This window comes from Xiphophorus maculatus, chromosome 13, assembly GCF_002775205.1.
Source record: "Xiphophorus maculatus strain JP 163 A chromosome 13, X_maculatus-5.0-male, whole genome shotgun sequence".
Lineage (NCBI taxonomy): Eukaryota > Metazoa > Chordata > Actinopteri > Cyprinodontiformes > Poeciliidae > Xiphophorus > Xiphophorus maculatus.
In genome coordinates, this window is record NC_036455.1 from 4,170,808 (window position 1) to 4,185,642 (window position 14,835).

At 35.8% G+C, this 14,835-nt stretch overlaps 1 protein-coding gene across 1 annotated transcript; it reads right to left on the reverse strand.

The window, feature by feature from the left end:
* Nucleotides 1-1,309: 1,309 nt before the first annotated feature.
* Nucleotides 1,310-10,465, reverse strand: scamp3 (secretory carrier membrane protein 3). Its single transcript, XM_023345501.1, has 9 exons — nt 10,020-10,465; nt 9,724-9,804; nt 8,201-8,311; nt 7,276-7,396; nt 6,992-7,120; nt 5,781-5,940; nt 5,582-5,683; nt 3,531-3,648; nt 1,310-1,993 (listed from the first exon to the last, which is right to left on the reverse strand). The coding sequence occupies exons 1-9, from the start codon at nt 10,071-10,073 to the stop codon at nt 1,856-1,858; spliced, it is 1,014 nt and encodes a 337-aa protein (XP_023201269.1). The 5' UTR covers nt 10,074-10,465; the 3' UTR covers nt 1,310-1,855.
* Between the last annotated feature and the right edge of the window lie 4,370 nt (nt 10,466-14,835).

Genomic DNA, 14,835 nt, shown 5'->3' on the forward strand with positions numbered 1-14,835 from the left:
AGTGACACCAGGCTTGCAGGTCCTTTCCACTGTTTTTTTTTTCAGTGTCTCCAGGAGCGCTTCTTGGATGAATGCCGCCCTGTGCGAGCCTTTTCCTCTGGGCCCCTCATGGGTGTTAATGTCATTGTAATTTGAGGCTTTAAATGATTCAGAATGATTTATTTGAACACTTTGTTTTTGTTTTTTTTCAAACTCGACTATTGATTGAACAATCAACAATGCATTTTAAATACAAACATTGAGTGGACACATTTTAATATTGTGTTTTTACAGAATCAAGACTAAGTATCCATACAGTACTTGCTCAGATGCAATTTTTTTCTGAGGGATTTTAAGCATGAATGACCTTTTTAATGTTACGCCACACCAACTAAGTTCAGACTTTTACTTGACCGCTCTTAAATAGTTTTATTTTTGTAATCAATTCAGAGGTAGACTTGCTGCTGATGTTGCTACGTGATGGTTGAACGTTTCCCTCAGATTTTTCTGGTAGAAAGTAGGATTAATGGATTGATCAATTACAGCAACTTGTCCAGACGATGCAACACATCCTCAGACCACCACTATGCAATTCTGCCAAAATAATAGTCTGTTTTTTGCATTTACAATCTATGTGACATGGAAATTTGATCTGAAACATTTAATGTGACAAAAAAAACCCTGTAAGCTTGCTTTTTGAAAGTAAGAATCTATTTTTACAGCAGTTTCAGCAGTTTACATGAATATAAACTGCTGAAGAAACTGTAATCAGATTTAAATAATTCAATGCATGTTAAAATTGTCTAAATATTCTGTTTTCTACACTACATCCTCTTGATGACAAAAACAGAAACATAACAACATAGGTACTTAATAACTTCCTTAACAGAAAACTAATATGTAACAGAGGTCATCACAAAAATGTTTATTTTTAATTGCCTAGACTTCCAAAAGAAAAAAACAGGCAAAATTTGTACACAGCTTCAGAGAAGAACGATGAGGCTTGACGTTTTATCGCATCTTAAAATACCCAGATCCCTCAGCCTGACCTACAACATACATAAGAAATGGCTGCTGTCTGTGAATTTCTCAGCAACATGAAGTTAAAAGGAAATCATTTTTAAAAATCTACAGAAGAAGCTATAAATGACTAAGAATCCAAATATAAGAGATGTAAATAAACCACTGAATACTGGCAAACTCATGCCACCCACTGACACAGAGGCACCGTGGGCAAAGATCCATCCTGATCAAATCACTGTTTTTTATTTAAAAATAATTATTTTTGCAATTCAACTAAAGAAGTGAAAGCAGCTGTAGACTGTGAAAGCATGGCGATATTTTTTTTTATTAATACCAAAACAGTTCTAATCTTAATCACATTAGGCTTCAACAGAACAATCACATATTGTAGCAGAAACAAAACATTTCCTCTTTACAGTGTGAGAAGATTTGGCAACAGAGCTAAGTAGTATTCTGTAACAACAACTAAATATTTTGTTATTTAACATTTAGGCAAAACAAAAACACTGTTTTAGGATGAGCAGATGAGTTGTAGGTATGAAGATATAAAGGTAAAAATGGCAACATTTCAACATAAGTGTGGTTATTTCAACAAGCTGGGTACACAAGCAGCATTGTTTCCTTTCTTCTCTGACAATTTGACAGCATTGTTTTTATAATTTACACAATTTCAACCTTTGCGTTTTTGGTTAAGTCAGTTTGGCAATGTGCGCAGCTCGTCCTGTACACTTTCAAAATCCGAAAACTCATGCACGACTACTCAAATTTTAACTTTCACGGAGGTATTTCAATAGACCCCCGCTTTCGCAGAAGCGACTCTGCCAATCCAAAAGCGGCGCCTCATCCCGTTCTCCTATCGCGGTGCAGTGAAGGTCCCCTGGGCAGCAGAGGCAGCTGCTTGGCGTACAGCCTGATTGGACATGACTCCAGTGGCGAACTCAGCCTGAGCCTTCTGGAAGCTGGCATCGGTTTGCCTGTACATGCTGTGGATCTGAGGCGGAGAAGAAGAAGAGTACACTGACACCTGATATGTGCAGCAATTCATTGTCATATTATCGGCACAATGAGAGTGAAAACGACACCCGGAACCTGATATGTGGCTTTTCTAAGAGGCAGCTTGCTATCTACTGGATGTATGAGCCCACGGGCCACACTTTGAACACAAAACAATGATGTGCCCCATCATGGTCGCTTACAATCTGACTCAGTTACAGCAGTTATGTCTGGAGGAATCGGCCAAAACTGCAGCGCTTGTGGAAAAATACTCAAAACATTGATCAAAAACATGCAGCGCACCAGCAATACTGCCAAACGTCAAGGGAAAGTAGAAAAAATTCTGAAGTTGTCTAAATTTAAAAAAAAATTCTTTAAAAAGTTGTTCTAGAATTTTTTGACCCTCAAGGTGCGTTCACACCAAACGAGTTTAGATCGTCAGGCATGTCTGGTTTACGTTCAATGCCTATGTGGAGGCGCGTCGAGGGCCCGTCGCAGCGCATTTCACACGTCTAGCACAGAGCGATTTGAATCGTTTGGAGCGTTTGACGCATCAAGAGAATACAACAAGACGGCCGGCAATAGAAAACAATGGCTAGAGCTAAGGCGCTCTTGACGCGCCTCCATATAGACTTTGAATGTAAACCAGACGTGCCTGATGCATGAAACGCTAGGTATAAAACAAAATATCAAGCATCCACATTGAAAGTGCGCACGTGTTGAACTTGAAGCATTGGACGCATTTTTGATGTGCGTATCGCTTTTGGTGTGAACACACCATAAGTAATTTTACTAATCTGTTCCAAAACTGGCAAAGTTTGATCTGATTGAATGTCAAACAGTGGGAATAAAAGGGTTTCTCTCATTTTATTGTGCATGTTCTTATTTTTCTATGCACAAGTTGAATCTCAGCCCAAAGTGGATCATGTAAAGTCAAAGTTGTATCTCTAGTGACAAAGAGTTCTTTCACATTAAGGCTCAAATTTACTTATATATTTTTTAACCAAGATTTGTGGATTTTCTTATTTCCAATTAGAAATCACCAAACAGTTTTTTGAAACAAGCACGCAACACCACACCTTCAAACCAATGAATAGTAAACGAATAGTAAGTAATTTTTTATTTTTTTAAGAGCAAGGCTGTTAAACATCTGCTTTAAAATTCACACTATAAGTTTAGTGGGATAAAAATGGCCAATCAAAGCTTTTCATTATCAGCTGTAACTATTAATAATAGAATCAAAAAGCCTCTTATTCAAAACTCCATCTCCTTTCAGGAACAGAAACACAAAGAAAAAGTTACAACTTAATCCTATTCAAAGTAAGCCATAAATATTATCTGTGGGTCGGCAGTATAAGATTGCTATATAGCCAGGTTTAAGTTTACTACACTAAATTAGACCCAAACTCTGTGGAAATGGAGCTAATGGACCTATAAAAAAACCCCACACACAACATGAGAGGCATTCTGTCAAAATGCAGCCTTAACGTGTGCTTCTAACTTTGGATTAGCCCTACAAATAGAAAACTGCTGACCTTCTTTAGCAGGAAAACCCCCATGGCGGTCTGGGCAGTGAAGAGGGTGGCGTTCAAAATCATGAGCACACCAGCGCCAGTGCTTTTATTCAGAAGAGCCAGACTCACAATCCAGCCGCTGGGTAGAAAAATAGGTTACAGTGAGAGAAACTAAGAGTAATAATAAAAACAAGAAAATTACAACGATACTAAGACATTTTGATGTGTTTGTCTCTCAAAGGACACAAATGCAGTGAATTAAACTAAATCCAAGAAAGAGATTAATCTGTTATAGCCAATATAGCATGAAACACGTAGTTTACGAGTGGTCCATCCATAGACGTTTTCTAAAGTTAAATGAGCAAAAAAGTACGATTGAACTAGGGCTGAAACGATTAATGGGATTAATCAATTATTGAAATAATTGTCAACTAATTTAGTAATTGATTAATCGTTAACTGCAGAAATAACAACACAGGCAGAGTGGTAATTAAACCAAAAATGTCCAAAATGTGTATACGTCTGTTCTACTCCTAAAATGGCATTTTAGCTTCACCTGGTTCAAATTATGAAAATAGAAATTTCCATTTAAGCATATTTTGCTGTCCAATTATTAATCCAAAAAATATAAACGGATTAGTAGACAGTATTTTTTAGCTGCAGATGCATCCTTTGCTACAAATGATCATTTATGCACTAAAGCATGTTACTGCATTTTAGGCTGTTTTATTTTGTTATTCAAAAAAATTATGTACGGTAATTATTTGCTTCTCTTGGTGTATTTCTAATATTGATTAAAATGGTTAAGTGGAAAATCTGCAGAATGTGCCAGTATTTTTTGTTGAATCTGCTGTTGGTTATGGTTATACCCTGCAAGTTTCCCAAAAACTTAGCTGTGTATTCATATATTGTTCTGTTATTTTTCTTTCTTTTTTCTCCAAGTTAATCTAAAAGATTTTTGATATTTTTGGAACCAAACAAATGCAGGTTTGAAGGGTGAGTGTGGGAGTGAATGCAAGAGTGTATAAGTACATGTTATAATGTTACGTTTGTTGTGTGTAAATTTGTTATGTCAAAATAGAGAAAATTCAATTAAAAAAAAAAAAAAAAACTTAGCTGTGACTATGAATTATGCTCTTCATTTTGAAAAAATGTCACAGACCAAATTTCATTATCTGGAAAAATATCACAAGAAAAGTCACATCCTTCCTGACACAACCTGATTGAAGATATGTATATATTTACACCTTTATTTCCAGTAAATTATAATTCCTGTACTGCACTCTTTTCTGAAAACTAAAAACATCCATTTAATAAATTTCAAATGACCCAAAAAAGACGCAGATAGGCTTTTGACTGAAACCTAAAAGTTTGAGCACATCACTCCAATCTAAAAATATTTCCACCGGCTTACAGTGAAGAGATTTAATAAGCTTTGTATCGTTTTTAAAGCTTTCAATGACCCGACCCCTTCCTAAATGTATCCCAGACAGGCCCTTCAGGTCTTCAAGTAAAGGTCCTGTTACACACAAGATCAACTCCAGATCAGCTCTCGGTTCTTTAAGTCATCATGGTTCTGCTCTCTGGATACCTCTGATCAGTAACTACAGCGTTTCACTTTAAAAGCAAACTCAAAACATCCCTGTTCTACCAACCTTATAGCATTTTATTCAAAAACATTCAGTTTCTTTCTTATTTTCCATGCTTGATCTTGTGTGACCTTACTTGTGTTTTGCTCTATAACTATATACTTGATTTACATGGGCTTGATTTGCTGGTTTTTTAAATTCTTATTCTTGCTTTACTAACTCTGTAGGTCGGTAAAACGGGATTAAACAGCCCCTAACATAAAGATATTGAAGGATTAAACTGAAAATAAGACAATAAATACAACTTTTTAAACCATTGTTGCCTTACAAACTAAGAAATTGACCTTTCCCCATTAAGCAATTATCATGTCAAGACAAGAAAAGTAGATGTTGTTATTGTGAAGGGAGATTAAATTATTGGGATCTACAATACAACAGCAGCATCGTGTAACAATGTAATTAAGGAGAAAAATACATTTATACCTGAATCCTGATCCGGGGATCCCAATAGTCATGATGACAAAGACGCAGACTTGAGCAAAGAAGATGAAGAAAAAGATGAAGAAGTTGAAGGAGCTGTCACTTCTGTAAGAGAAGAAATAAATAAAAACACGCAGCGATTAACAACAGTCAAAATAATATTTTAATCTGAACATGGAAGCTGATACACAGCTGTGATTACCTGAAGGCTTTATACACGGGTCGATACCAACAGACGAAGGAGCAGGGCGTGAAGAGGAGGGCCCAGAGAATGGAGAGGCCAAAACCAGAACCGTTGGTCGTGTCCGCACAGAACATAGCCAGGGATGAGATCAGGTTGAAGGCAAGCGTGAAAGCGCAGACTGCATTTTGGAAAAGACAGAAAAAAAAATGAACAAAAACTCCAAACCCATCCGTTTGCACACAGAAACAAACCAATGTGTCAGGATTTGGTTTAATAAAAATCAAACGACATTATTTTAAATTAGATTTCAACTCTCCTGAGTCCCTGGTCTGTAAATAGCGTCATATATTATAGTCAGATTTTGTATTTTTGGAGTGAATTTAAATGTTTCTAAAGTGTTTATTTTTTTTTCAAATTACATTTAAACCTTTCAACAAAATTTGTGTCGAAGCAGCATTTTTGTGTGTAATTTACTTGTATTCAAAATGTAGTTTTTGAATAGCGATGTGATTTCTGGGCATTGGAAAAAAATCTATTAAGAACCTTTTGTTATCAAATTATTAATGTATTGATCCAAAAAATAATCAACATATTGCCACTAGACGGTATTGATATATTTTTATCTGCAGATTGAATTGAATTAAAATTCAAAAGAATCTTACTGACCCCAAAGCGCAATTAAATCAAATTAAATATAGATGCAAATGATCAAGTGTACACTAAAGGGATGTTCTGTTGTTGCATTTCAGGGAATAAAATGTTGATTTTCTTATCTGAAGATGAATTGAATTATTTATTCACATCATTTGATTTATTTCTAACATTGTTTTAAAAAAAGGTTTAAATTGTTAAATAAAAAATCTACAGAATGTGTCAACCTTTTGTTTGATTAATTGCCAGAATAGTTGACAAAATAATAAATTACTAAAATAATTGTCACTTTAAGCCCTACTTGTACATATATATTTATGTCTATAAGTTAAATCATAGAAAATTGGAGAATTAGAGAAAATAAACATTAAACCAGTTTTGTCTATTGTGAGCTTAGATAAACATCTGCGCATAACCGAATGCAATATGAAGTTCTTCTCACGGGTTTGTTCTTAACTTCCCTCCACTTGTGAGTCTTACTTTTTATCAGGCCCAGATCATGAAGTTAAACCCACAAGAAAACCAAAGTTTATTACATTTCAAGAGTATGACGTGTATTTTCAGAGAGATAAACTCACACATCCAGAAGTAGTACATGATGGTGACAGTACGCTGGAAGCGCTGGCTGATCTCCACGTTGATGTCTTGGTAGAAGCAGGGCCCCACAGGACAGAAGGAAGGCAGAGGGGGCCAATTATTCTGACGAGCTGGAGAAGAGAACAGAAGCAGGTAAAGCCAAAGAAAGCGCAAACCCTTTTATATATCTATCTGGTAAACCCAATCAAATAGAAATCTCTCAGAGGGCACTATTAAGAGACATTCCACCTTACAAACAAAATCGTAAAAATTGGTCGCGTCTTACTGGCTCCAGGGCCGAGGCCGTGTGACTGCAGCTCCCGTTCCCTCCTCTCCAACTCCTGGGCTTTCCTCTCGAGCTCCTCCTGCTTCTTCAGTAGCTCCGCTGTGGTGGCGTTCACTGCAGGCTTACACACAGAGACAGCAGGCAAACGGAAAGTCAACTTTCACATTAAAAGTCTGCTTTTACTAGTTAAATAAAGAGAGGGGACATGTAAATGTGTTAGCTGCAGATCCAAATGCTGCTAAATGGGTTTAAAGGTGATCTATTATGCTTCCTTGAACAGGTTAGAAAAGGTCTATGGGACATACAAAACATGTTTGTAACATTTTTTGCACAAAATCATTCTTGGATAGTGAGATTTTAGTCTGCTCAGTTTGCCTATTTTGAGCTCTTATCAAAAGAAGGGCCTCCTGTCACTTTAAATCCAAATAATCTGCTACTGGCCACACCCCCAAATCAACATCTACATTCACAGGTGAAAATAGCTGCAAACAGATGCACAAATATACAAAAGTGCATCTTTGAAAAGTAAAAGTGGAGCCTCCTACACAACCAACAAGAATGCAGCAAGCGATTTCTGGATGGTAAGGAAACAGCAAAACACTTGTCTTCTCCAGCAACTATTGCAAACAGAATTGCAATTATATAACCGTACATCTTTGAAAAGCAGCAGTAGAGCCTCCTGCACAACCAAAAAGAATGTAGCAAGTGATTTCTGGATGGTAACAATTAATAACTACTCTCTGTTGGTCTGTCAGACAAAATTCAAATAAAATATTTTGAAACAGTTCAATGGATGTAAATATTCTTGCAAGTCACTGAAAGTATGTCCTCTCTATCATATTTGTTATTTTTAAGAACCACATCTATATGGTCACCTAGCTCCCACTGAACTAAAAACATAGTATTGACTTCACAACATGAGTACCTGTGCATTATAAGAGCCATAGTTGCGAGGCTCAGTGGGTGTTGTTCTGCTGGGCGGCGTCTGCGCAGGCGGAGGTGCAGACGGAGACGAGGCTTCATATGGCGGTGGAGGCTGCAACGCATTTGTTTAGAAAGACAAAAGCAACACACATCCATAAATGTCAACAAAAAAGACATTTAAGTCACTTTAAACTACTCACTTTCAACGGCTTCATAACAGCAGAATACAATAATGTTAAGAAAACCAATTAGACATTTTGAACACAGCTAAATGGAAGTTACAGATATTTAATTTGAACAGTATCTTACATTGATGCTTGTTGGCACTAAAACAATCAATGGTTAGACGTCTGAGTTTTACAGATCTACATAATCAAATTTATAAGCACATTTCTGTGCAAAATTTCTGACTCGGCTCTTATTTCATTATGGCGTGCATAAAAGGAGTAAGGTTTACCTGACAATTAAATTTTAAGAGGATGAAAATGGTCTAACCTTTTTTTTTTTTAATCAATAGAGGAGTTCTGTGAAAAGTTTTAAACCGGACTTGCTCAGCTCAAATGTTACAAAGAACATTTTAATTACAATCTGTGAACTTTTGTCTAAAGGATGGATACTGACCAACCTTGTATCTATAAATCCCAAGCTACAACGTAAAATATACAGGTATATCTCAATAATCATGGTCCAAAGAGGCTTTAATTGTTCTGGTGTAATATTCTAATCTTCTAATAAATCAAATCTCAGTACCTTTAAGCTGAAAATCATCACATTAAACTCAAATAAATAACCATTCTGTAAAATTAACACATATATAATGCATTTCACTTAACGAGTTACTGAATAAATAAACTTTTCAGTAATATTCAAATTTATTGACATGCAACTATAGTATGTAAAACTTCAAACACTCTGTAGCTCTTGTACAGAACTGTGCAAGTTGATTAGCATCCTATACATACTTTGTATAAATATTTAAGTACATTTAGACATAAAAGTTCACTATAAAATATTTCTACTCTGCTCTGGATTAAAGGAAATGGAACCAGAGAAAAGCAAAAACTAAATAAATAAGGAATAATCGACAGATTAATTGAGTGGCAGACGGATAGAGGAACAGACAAATGATGCTAACTTTTAATTTCAATGAGAAAAGGGGGAGAAATTTCTAAAAATAGAGTAGAATAGAATTCAACTTTATTGTCATTGCACTCTCACAAGTACAAGCAACGAGATATAGTTTGCATCCATCCAGAAGTGCTCTACAAGATATAAATATTTATTCACAGATGTACAAGACTATGTATGTATGGACTATAAGGGGTTATAGCAAGAGATATAGATATTGTGTATAAATATAAATATGGCAGCTATATGCACAGATTATACAGATTATACAGAATATACAAGAATGTTAGGGAATGGATTATATATAAATAATGGCAGGTAAAATTTACAGGTTGTATGTGTGTGTGAAGAAAAAAATGCAATATTTGTTTCACACAATCCATGTAATGCACTCACCCCAGCCGGTTTATCAAACGGGTTGTAAAGGTCCAGTGTTGCATACTCGTTGTTGCTGCTGTGCTGAGTCACAGCAGGGTCCTAGCAGACAAAAACAAACATCATAACATCTACACCACTGGTTGAGTTCCCTCTGCCACATCAGTTCACACGTTTCCAGGCGGGTTTTTCGGTTTATAAAAGCTACAATCCGAATAGGCAAGTCACTATGGAGGACAGATGGGCCCAGCACGTCACATGAGCAGCAGGAAAGATCTGTCATCCATCAGGACCTCCACAAGCTTCCTGTCACCCACCTGGAAAGGGTTCTGGTCCTCCGTCGGTTCGGGGAAGCTGGTATATTTCGACATGACCGCGGCTACTGCCTACAGCTGATGTAAACGTTAGGGAAAACAGAAGCTAGGCTAATGCTAGCAAGCCAAGCAGATTGATCGAGGATTTAGTTTCTGTTTCTTGTCAAAAAAAAAAAAAAAAAAAAAAAAAAAAAAAGAAAAGAAAAAAGGCAGATGTTGCTTGCTGCTGTCGGGTTTTCCGGTCATTTATAGATAGCTACACTGGTGGCTCGTTGCTCATCTTTTGTATTGAGACTAAAGTCTAGTGGCTGGAAAGGCGTTTCTGTTTCTGCATTAGCCGCTAACGTCTCGATAATAGTCTTGTGAAGTCAAGGAAGAGAAGAGGAAATCAAATATTTTCTGCTACAGGAAAACAAGAAGAAGTGGTCATGTGACTTCTTCTGCGGCACGGAGTCACGTGGGGGACGGGAAAACAGACACGTTCTTATTAATAATAATAATAATAACAACAACAATAATAACAATAATAATAACAACAATAGTAATAATAATAAAATTAGAATTTTTATTTTAAAGGGAAGTGATAGTGATTCAATCCTCAAATGTGTTGTAGTTATTTTTTTTTAGTAAAATTAGTAAATATTTTTGGTTGGTTCTAAACCAAATTTATTTGAGAAGCCAATGTTTTTTCATGGGGACATAAAATGAAACAAAAAAAGTAGGGCAATATTTTATCTATTAATAAATATAGTTAATATTAATTAATTCATATTAATTAAACTTGTTGCTCCTGAGCTGCAGGTTGCAGACCCCTAACTGAGCAGTAGCCTAACTGCTAAAGCTAAAAGTGCCACCCTTTAATTTTTAATGCTTTGTTAAAGTTAAAATTGTGAAGGTAAAAGATGAAAGCAATCTAAGGGACCAATTATTTACAGTTTCTCTGCCAGCACATATCACCATAAGAAAATGATTTCATATTATCTCCTGCTATTACAAGGGCAATAGCAGTAGCCACGACCAGTTCTACTAAGGTACACTGGCCCCCGTTGGCCCCTGTCTAGGACCACCCATGCTGGAGACCCATTTCAGCCACCCTAATTAAAATCATATATCACTATCTCCAAATTACGACTGAGCTATTTCATTATTGTAAAACTATTAATAATTATGTAATGCTATCTGAAATTTATGATTATAAATAACTCATAACTCTAAGAGTCTCATAATTACCAGAGGAGGAGGAAGAGAACACCTAAATGTCAAACTAGATTAATAGCAAAAAAAGGTAATTATCACTTTTACCAGTAGATGTCCCTCTTGTTCATTGCTTATTGTTTAAGACACAAGTGAGATTTAAACACCCAGTTTAATTGAACTCTGCCCCTTAATTTAAAACTGTTAGACACTTTTTATAAGTTCTTACAGTTTATGAATAAATGTTATTGCGATAAAAAAAACCCTCACCCACTTTGAAAAGCAGTATAGCTCCTCATCTATTATCTCCATGATCTCAGGTTGAGCAGCCAGTTTATGCACATTTATCCACATTTCATGCCCTGCTGGCCTCGGACAATCAGCCCTACTCTCTTTTAATCTTCTTCTCCGACAAGTCACATGGGGTCACATGGATGAAGACGGTCATGAGATTTTGTTACAAATGTTCCAAATCCTCAAACCTGCTTATATGATTTACCTCTCCTCTTATGGGACATCTCTTCACATGCATCAATCAATGTGATGTGAAAGAAAAACGATACATAGCTTTTTCCTTTTATTATTTTTTTATTATTTTATTAAGATCTGATAAGTGTGGATAGCATTTTCTGTTGAGCCTCTTTTACCCTTATCCCCAGAAATAAAATCCATTGCCTAATTAATTTATAGTCTTCTACTTAGAAAATGGAGTACAAAGTGCAATTTACATTTACTCAGTTATATTTACTTGGGTAATTTGTTTTTTTGCGGGGGTGGATTGAGTATTTTTACTACATTGTTCTTAGGTAATTTTATTATGAAATATGATTTCTCTTACTTGAATGAAATTTCTAGATACTATATAAACACACAGTGAGTAACTTCACTGAATAAAGAACAAACATGTTTTAACCAAAAATTCACCAGACAGAGACACACACCTGCAGTTTATGTTAAAGTTTAATAAGTTTTACGTTGAAAAACATTTTAATGTTTCACTTGCCTGATTTTATGAATTTGCAATTATGTTATTTCTATAAATTATTTTCACTTTGGGCTTTAAAATACCAAAACCTCCTCATAACTTTATGTTCCTTTCTGTTGGATGCTGTAATTTTTAAATATTAAATGATTGATGTTTCGATCAGTTACTCAGTGTCTGAGTAGTTTTTTTTTTTTTTTTTTACCAAATACTTTTTTTTTTTTACTCTTATACGACTTTTAATTTTACTTGTGTAAAAATACATTAAAGTAGTGATACTCTAACTTAGGTAAAAATTTTGAGTCCCCAACTCACCCCTACCCAGCCTCACTCAATGTATAACCAGAACTACAATGAAATGATTGAGAATGAAGTGTTTTTATGTTTTAGAATGGCCCAAATCTGAGAAAAATTAATGTTTCTAGATGTACTACATCCAATCTGACTTAATATGAGATATTTCAGTCTATAGATGTACCAAACTGATAAGACATACACCCAAAAGAGTCGCAGTTATAAAATAATATATACAAATACACCTCACACTTTTCACATTTCATCCCACAGCTTGATCACAATTGTTCCGATGAACAATTAGAAGTCAAAAGTTTGTTTGATCTCATGTTTCTCGGTTACCACGCTCTTTGTCATTAAACATTTCCCGATCCGTCCATCTGGTTCTCAATCAATCGTTGTCCTGGAACCGCAGCATTCCACCTCATCCAACAGAGCAAAGCAGTTCCCCATGACATCACTGCCTGAGGAATGAACTGGCATAACAGTTGTGTGTGGAAAATGACCCGCCTAAGGAGGAACAGCTCCAAACTGCTCCACTGAGGCACACAATCGTTTGTCAAAGAGGTCGTTTCAGTAGAATTTTGTATTTGGAGTTTTTTGGGGGGAGTGAACACATGTGGCTGGTTCAGTTCTTGAGCAAACACCAGGAAACCGACATCAGAGTGCAGCACTGTACACCAAGTACTGCGGTTTTGATGAGCACTTACACAATAATATGGGGTTCAGCGACACCACTGAAAACAAAGCTTCTGGCTGTGACACATGCTGAAGATGGTGAAGATTGTGAAAGCATTGCACAATTAGATTATTTATACTGTTTTTTAAGCATTTGAACGCTTAACTTATTAGTGTACGTTTGGTGTACAACCTCTAAGACATTTTTGACTACATAGTAGTTGTTACTTTAAAAAAGAAAACATAGTTGAGCTAGAAACATGCAAATTATTCCTGAAAATTACAGCAATTTCATTCTTTCTCAATGTGGCTGTTACCACTTTTACTCTATACATAAAAAGGTTCAGAGTTTCATTTCTGCAGAGAAATTTCCTTTGTTTCGTTTTTAAGATTTTCCCATGCACATCTTGATTTTCTGTGAGTACTCTGATTTCCTACAACTGTTTACAAACATTTAGGTTGACATGCATTAGTAAACGTTATCTCACCAAAGAAGAGAATGATGACAGTTTGTGTGTCAGACCTAAGAGCTTAAATCTTGGAATGACGAGCTAAGAGAGTTCTAGTTGAAAGAAAACTGCTGGGTTAGGTGTTTTTACAAACTACAACTTTCACAAACGGTTTTGTATGTACAGCAGCAGAAACAGTGATACTGGAGTTGGAGTTGGCAGAAGAGTTTTCTTTTCAGTTTTAATGGAGCAGCAGGATATTTGCAGATGGCAATGAAAAGAAAATGGACACTGCAAAATAACAATATGCCATCTATAAATCCACCCTTTACTCATTGTTGGCTTATCCAAGGCCAGAACCAAGATGTCCTTCTTTTTCAGTCTGATCCAAGAAAAGTAGTTTTTTTTTAGACAAATATATATATATTAAGAAATTTCCTGTCATTTTAAAGAACCAGCATTTTATTTATATTTTATCAGGACTTAAAATAAAGATAAACATTAAAGGGAAAAAAAAGCTATATTCAAATCTATTGATACTGAAAGCTTAAAACATATCACTGGTATTTTTAATGTCTTTCTTTGTGGTAAATCGGTGCAAATATTGCAGAAAAAAGTTTGAAAAGTTCTTTAAAAAGTTTGTTATTATATCTACATTTAAAAGCATTAACTAGTGCCTTTTAATTTTTAGCCAAAATTATTAAGAGTCATTCTGGAAGGTCCAAAGAGCCACTTGCAAATCACATCATCTTGGATTTTATTGTATCGAACCAAAGAAATTCATGCCTGCCATGCGTTGCAGTGATCGCAAACAAAGTCCAGCACATGCAGAGTTTTGCTTTGTAACTTTTTTCTCCCTTTCCGCCTCATTAACAATCTCAGACTCTTGAAAGAGATCACACAATAACACAGATGTATTTTACCTGGATCGAATGTTCAGTCAGAGCGGCGTTGGAGACAGTCAAGCAAACACATCTAACCACTGATGTGTCTGAGAATATTCAGCTTAAAGGAGGCTGTGAGCTCTGGCTGCTTTCTCAGCATTTTGTGTGCACATTCTCGGGAAACAGAACACAGGGGAGTTGGTCTGCATGCTTTTTAAAAACCTGGAGAAACCATCATTGCCTGTGAACCGTTGCAGTCCTCCAATCAGGAAGTGCCGGATAGACCCCCGAGGCTAATTTTTCATAAAAGGCGAAGAGTTTGTCTGAAAATTAAGGAC